Raw genomic sequence first — 7,500 nt, 5'->3', positions numbered from 1 at the left:
GTGTGACCTCAAACAAAGATTTTCTTTGAAGTACGTGGAGCTGGAAACACAAGAGAGACTGTTGTATCCTTTTATGTAAACGTTAACTGGGTGTGATATGCAAGTGTGCTCTTTAAAACAGATTGTGTTTCTTATGCCTGTGTTTCCTGGAGAGATGCAGATTTTCATGAATGCCCCAGTATTTCATGCTGAAGCACTGGCATTTTTTTTTCATGTTCATGAAAATGTACAGTGGTTACCATTAAAAGGTCAATATTTACTCACGGTTACCATATCACATTATTGTGTATTATTAGGATAGGGAAGTACGGTGGTACCTTAGGCCTGGTCTACACTACGGGGGTAAGTCGACCTAAGTTATGCAACTGCAGCTACGTAAATAATGTAGCTAGAGTCAATGTAGCTTAGGTTGACTTACTGTGGTGTCTACACCGCACTGGGTCACCGGGAGAAACTCTCCCGTTGACTTACTTTATGCTTCTTGTTCCGATGGAGTATCGGAGTCGACGGGAGAGCAATCTCCAGTTGATTTAGTGAGTCTTCACTAGACCCGATAAATCGACCCCCGGTGCATCGATCACCGCAGCGTCAATCCCCGGTAAGAGTAGACATACCCTTAGACTCTGAGGGCTTGTCTACACTACCGCGCGGGGTCGATCTAAGATACGCAACTTCAGCTACGTGAAAAGCATAGCTGAAGTCAATGTACTTAGCTCTTCTTACCATGGTGTCTTCACTGCGGGTAAGTCGACAGCTGACACTCTCCCGTTGACTCTGCTTATGCTTCTCATTCTGGTGGAGTACTGGAGTTGACGGGAGAGTGCTCAGCATTCGATGTATCCCCGTTGGATCGATCGCTACCCACCGATTCGGTGGGTACAGTAGACAAGCCCTGAGTCTACAAATTGGACCTGCTTGGGCCGACCCTTTTGCCTGTGTGAAGCTCCACTGAGCTTAATGGAACTTTGTGTGAGCACAAGAATCCAACTGCTAATCAGTTTGCAGGATTGAGGCCTTATGTAACACTGTGTGGTAATGGGCAAATATTGACTTTTCAACAAATGTCCCTGCACATGTGATACTGTATCATATGTCTAATGCTGTACCCTTTACTGGAACTGAAATACAAATCATGTTAAAAATCATGCTGAATTTGCTGCATGAGGCAATTTATTCGTTAAGTAAGAGATTTAAAAACAACAGCAGCATTTTTGTGCGTACCTTATGACTAATCTAGATATTCTCCTATGGACTGAGATACCTTTCTACCTTTGCTTCCTGCTGCTACAGAGTCCACTGAACTCCAAGTTTTTCCAAGTGGGTTTTCTTTTAATATCTGTAAACCTATCAAAAAAGATATTCTCTCTAGCTTCAGTCCCAAGGCAGTGATTTGTGCACTTATAGGTGTACTTTGTTTAGTGTCACCTATGGTGTAGATTGGATAGATTTTGTAAAAGATAGCATTACTTTTAAAGAAACATACAATTTGACAAGCTATTGCATTTTACCTTCATTTTATTGCCATATTTTTCATCACACTCATTGTTTTCCAACGGTCATGAAATTGTTCATTTTCTTAGTCTGTTACATTCGTAGACCTATTTACTGTTTATAAAGCAATATGCACTTACAGGTTTTGGAGATGGCTTGGGCTCCGAGGGTCGCATGTGCAAGTGGGTCATCATTGCTTGAAGACGTTCACGTTCTTTAGAAAGCTGTTAAGAAAGAGTGAGATCAGAAGCATTTTAGAAATGACTGATACAGCTATTTTATTGCAGTGATACATCTTATCATTGAGCTTGTCTCACTGTAATGATTCCTGCATATAAAAGCCTATGTCAGTAGAAAGTTATCCAAGAGGAAACGCAACTTTGGCTAGGAGAAAAAAAAAAAACTTTTATAGCCTTTCTTATGTTAAAAGGTCAGAGAAAACAAATAACACTTCATCTTTTTGTCAATAAGAGAATTGAGGTCACAGTTGCATCGACAGTAACAAGTTACTAAGACCATAAATTAGAAGGCCCATAGTGTCTCTTTAAAGTCCTGTGGACACTGTTAGCAATGGACTAGTGCCAATAGCTGTGAAGGGGTGAAGGGTCCTCAAAGCACAGTGCCTGCCAGGATTGTCTACACACTTCATCCTTTCCAACTGAGGTCCAGTTAGTGCCCCCTGCAATCTGCTATCATCAATCTAATTCAATAGAGTGACAGAGACCAGGCAGTGTGAAACGCTGAACTCTGCCACTGAGTCGGCATCTACACTGCACTGGGTCTCATTACAAGTGATGGACCTTACTTTTCTATCAGTCAGACAAAGCAAAAAATGGCATAATTGGTCACACTGCAAGCAGAATCTTCAGTTGGACGGTTACGTTGCAGCAGACCCTCTATAAATTGTAAACGGTCCTTAAGAAACCCTTACATCTGCTTCAGAAAACATTTCATGTTCTTTACAAAACCTGTGTTTTATTTGGATTCATGATTGATTTTCACATCATTCACCATACAAAATAATTGTCTTTTCAGATTCTAGAGATCTTGCCACATTAAAAAAAAACATAGAAAAGTGTTTTAAAATGTTGAAAATGCTGATAAAAGGTAAATAGATACAAAGAAAAATATCTATTGTTTTACACAGTAAAGTTAGGTAAAAAGAACTACTACTTACAAGTTGTGTTCTAATGACATTAATTTGGATACCAACAAAATTATTACCGCGCTTGTGGAAATAAGAAATCAGTTAGTGGTTAACATTGCTGTTTTCTTAGAGGCTTGTAAAGCTTTCTTGCATTAATTTTGTGTTAAAATTAGTTCAAATGCTAGAGCTACAACACAAAATTAGGAATGTGTTAAAGTAGACAACTGGACTAGCTCATTATACAGAGCAACAAAAAATAGGTTCTGTACTACCTGTGCTACTGTTGACATTTTGCTATTACTCCTACATAGAAGAAAGTACTAGATATAATTTGGATAGTGCATCTTTAATTAAAAACACACTTGAGGCAGGAGAGCAAAAAGATTTTTTTCTAGGCTTTACATTATATGCACGACACTTTAGAAACATGCCATTTGCCATGATGTAAAACTAAGAAAAAAAGGCCAGATGAGCCAACATTAAGCCTGTAAGCTCTGAGCATCTAAAAACAACTAGAGCTTTGTTTGGTTTGTAGTTCACATACATGAAGGGAAAAAAGTGAGATGATTATATTTTCTCATAATTATTTTTGGTTTCTGATATTAAAATACAAAAGAACCAAATAGCATTAGTTTTGTAAAGAAGAAACAAAAATTCATACACAAAATGTGTCCATGTTACATCAATAACATATCATTTACCAAAAGTCAAGAAATGTAAATAGCTCTATATCTTTCCTCTGCAAGTGCATCACTTCTTCATACATAAACAAACACAAAAGAGAGAGGACCAATCCTAGGCTGTGATCCTGTTGCTCTGCAGCACTGCATAGTACAAATGACTCTAACCATAGTGGATATAGCCCCGGATGATTACCCCTTGCAGCCCATGGTGGTGGCATGGCTGAGGGAAAGGTAATATGGCTGCGACCGTCCCTGAATGCTGGTGATCTCTGCCGTAGCGGTTTCTCAAGTCTTTCAGTTCACACTACCTCTGTGCCAGAAGATAGGACCAGCACAAAGTGGCTGTAGGATTGGGGGACCCCAGAGAGCACTCCTTGCCGATAGCTGAAGATTTGGCCCAACATCTTTAAGCAATAGTTCTGCAGTTGTGATGACTCCAAAGGGATGTTTGTCTGTGCCAGGACTAGAAGATGGGATCCATACATATGCATGACAATGCTTCCTCCTGGACTGAGTCAGAATAGCTCAACTGAGTATCACAGGCTCTCTACTATTGTTGATGAAGATTCTACATTAGCTTAAGTGCTAAGAGACTGTGCATTGTACACTAAGTGCCTTAGCCATAGTGCAGCTATTCTGGTGGCTGGTGTAAAACAGAAAGCAATTCATAAACCCTATGTTGCCAGACATTTATTGCAATACTTAGCACTTACACAGTGCTTTACAGATTCAAAGTGACATACACATATTAACTAAGTAATTCCCCCAATATTAACTACCTCACAAGTATGTTGTTGCCCCAATTTAGAGATGGGAAAACTGAGACACGAAACAGGCTAGGTGACTCGCCCAAAGCCACCGAAGAAGTCATTGTCAGAGCTGAAATTCGGGTCAATCCACTACACAGCTGACTTCAGAAAATCGCCGAGCGTTTCAAAACATGAAAGTTTTTAACAAAGTTTCAGAAACATTCAAAGACCTTTAAAATAAATAGATAATATGACCATGTAACAAACCTGTATTTCTAACTGCTGAACCACTTGCATTTGCACCCGACACTGAGCGGTGCTTCTGTCATCCAATGCATGTTCATTGTTAAGGTGCCTAGTAAAGAAAGAAAATACTAATAAAATACAGGATTAAGGTGAGCATAATTTCTTTATAAATCAAATTTGCTTCTTCTGTGGATGGGACTCTCATTAATGTCAATGGAACATTTGTGAAAAGCTCTAAGTTGAACATGCCTAGTATAAAACTATGTAAGATAACTATCAGTTCTGTGAAATTTTTATTTTGATCCATAGTGTTCCCAGCTGATAAACGCTAGGGGCCCAATTCTCCTGTGTGTTCAGGTTACTTTGCACATCTCTGCCAGCACAAAGCAGCCCCTAAACCAGACTACCTGTCTACTAACGGATTTCTCCTGTGAAAGGGATCCTTGAGTGGTACAGAGCCAACATAGTGATTTCTACACTACCTCCACACCCTGCTGCTGGTATAAGTAAGTGGCCAGTACATCCTTAGACTCCACTGATCCCCAGCTGCTGTAGTGACTCCTTCAGGATGTCCTGAATTAGTGCAGCCCCCATGATGCTCTTTATCTGCTCTTCTTTAATTTTTTTTTTAAAACAATCTGGCATCACAAATACTAAGGGACAGCAAGCAATAGTAGAACCTCACTGATTTGCACTAATAACCCCCAAAAGAAGTCTCAGAACACAATAAAACTGATGCAGCTCCACAAACGAGGATCAGCTGGGAAGTGTGAGGCAATGGCAAAGGTCAACTGCACACCTTGTATGCACTGCAGAGCGACGCCCCCTGGCAGCCTCTTGGAGGAGGGTCCAAGATGTGACCATTTGACCAGCAATTATGCAAATCTGAAACCAAATCTCTTGTATGGGGGAAAGAGCACATAGTAGCCAAGAGGCAGCCAGTAAGCTGGGCACAGCCTAGGGACAGGAGATTATTGTCTCTTAAGATACATATGGGCCATCACTGCACAAGGCAGGAGACAGGAGAGTTGATTTCAACTCTTAGGGCAAATTATGCCTCCTCCCTCCAAATTGTGGAAGGCCCTGTTTATAGCACATAGGCTGCATGATGTGGGTTTTCTCTTTTTCACAACAGTGTAGCGAAGGTTGGGGAGCAGGACAAGGAAGAAATGGAGGCCAGGACATTGGCTCTGCAAAAATGTAGACCAGAGGTACAAGAGCTGCAGGAACTATTGTGCAGAATCATGGCCATAGATACCACCATCCATGCCCTAGGAAAAGATAACTCCCTCCCTCCTTTCTTCTTCCGAACTCCTCACTGTACAACATAGTTCCTTGATTCTTTTGCTGTAGGCAGGATTTGCCTCTTAGTGAACGAACAACGAAAAAACAAAGGACATTGCATCTCATCCTCACCACAGCTCTTTGTTATTACTGTATCTTTAGTTTTTAAAAAAAGAATAGAAATCACGATTTTTTTTTATGCTGATGATCGGATTTGCATATGAGTGAGGTTTGACGGAGAGGTTTTACTACCAGTGCAAGAGGTGTGGGGAAAAGAAGTAAGTATGACATTTTAGTTTTAGATAAAGTAGTTTTATGTGAACCTAAAATTAATTAATTTAAATATTGGAGAGAATTACTTGCAATAAGCTTAAGTTTCACCAGAAATGGATTCAAAGACATGTCATCTCCTTTCACCTGAGGCCACAAAGCTTGTGGCCCTTAGTTTTAAACTGCATCCCCCTAATTTTTTTGCAGGTGCAAAAATGGAAGATGGAGCCTTAGAAATAAGACTCGGTATATTTAGAATGTGTTCTTTTGTTTTCTAAAATTTTTATTTAAAAGAATAATTTCACTTCACCAACCAGGTATGTTCATCAGAAAGAATGAATTGTCAAAAATTCTCATTTTTTTATGATGGGTTCATTTCCACTGATTTTGAAATTAGGATAAATAGATAATCAGTTAATTAATTAATACATTTACTGAATGGCCTTTCACAACATCCTCTTCACTACACAGGCATATCTGTATTCTTACAATGTATGTGATTTATTAACACAATATTCATTTTTAACATGTTTTCAGGTAATTTATTACGAAGTTGAGACACTTACTAGTTTCTAGATAAAGTGGATAGAGTAATTCTAAACCTAATGCATAGCTGTGTCGATTTTAAAATAAAAATGAAAAACAGAGAGAGATAGAGGACATGTGTGTGTTTGCACACCACACACCTGCTTGAGATGACTGCATACTCATTATTATGTATTACTTAATATAGCATCATATGTTTGCATGACACTTTACAGAACAGAGATAGACAGAGTCACATCTCTGAGGAACTTAAAATATAACAGCTATCTGCAACGTGGAAGAAGGAAGTCCAGTATAAAAGCAATTTCAGTATGATCACATAGTGACCTGAGAGACTACGGCACATGTGTTGAGGGTTACAAAGTAATCTCCTGATACTAATGAGTGCCAACACAACCTTTATGTCATTATGTCCATCATATAGTTGTTTATGTTTTGTATTTTAGAGAAAAATTATTTTAGGAAAGTGATAGGAGTTTTAAAATTTTTATTAGGATGATTTTTTCTTATCCCTCTGCCTGTGAAGACTAGTTTCTTTATTTATCATGAATGTCCAGGCAGTGTAGTGACAGAAAAATTATGTCTAATACATTTTAAAAACCTCTAAAATACCTTTTTTGCTCCAAATTTAGGGTCCAATATTTTGCAATCTGCCAGGACTAGAAATAAATTTTGTACCTCTGGAAGGCTGTGAATCTATCCAAAGTATACGTTTTTTGTTTCTTGCCTTGCAGATCGAGTTATCAGAAAACTTCCTGAAGTTTGGAATGTTAGAAGAAGTCCCAACTGAGATGGATTATTGGTCTGAAACTGGGTGATGAGATGAAAGGGGCAAAATAAATGCAACTTTCTTCATAATTTTGTACTTTAATACATGGTTGAATAAGTAAGGGGATTTTTTCCACTTGTTATCATGGTCACAAATTTGATATTAAACTGTTATTAACTACACATATTTATATAAGAAAGTATTAATATAATAAGTAATGCACACTGTAATTAAAGTGCACTAATGATAAATTGTTAATATAAATAATATGATTTGAGTGTCTTAAAACAGACAAGAGATTAAAAAGCTTGAAAA

At 38.5% G+C, this 7,500-nt stretch overlaps 1 protein-coding gene across 22 annotated transcripts in view; it reads right to left on the bottom strand.

Annotated features, from left to right (window-relative positions):
- FOXP2 (forkhead box P2) overlaps window positions 1-7,500 on the bottom strand; it is a 240,421-nt gene that overhangs the window by 42,228 nt on the left and 190,693 nt on the right. For all 22 annotated transcript variants that reach the window (XM_077807815.1, XM_077807820.1, XM_077807822.1 and 19 more), the window contains 2 exons: window positions 4,338-4,425; window positions 1,632-1,715 (listed from right to left, as the gene is read on the bottom strand). In XM_077807815.1, coding sequence (XP_077663941.1) covers window positions 1,632-1,715; window positions 4,338-4,425 — 172 coding nt within the window. The remainder of the gene's footprint in view (window positions 1-1,631; window positions 1,716-4,337; window positions 4,426-7,500) is intronic.

The sequence above is a fragment of the Eretmochelys imbricata genome, chromosome 1 (genome assembly GCF_965152235.1).
Source record: "Eretmochelys imbricata isolate rEreImb1 chromosome 1, rEreImb1.hap1, whole genome shotgun sequence".
NCBI lineage: Eukaryota > Metazoa > Chordata > Testudines > Cheloniidae > Eretmochelys > Eretmochelys imbricata.
The sequence above is the reverse complement of the archived record's forward strand: the minus strand, read 5'-3'. Positions and strand labels throughout refer to the sequence as shown.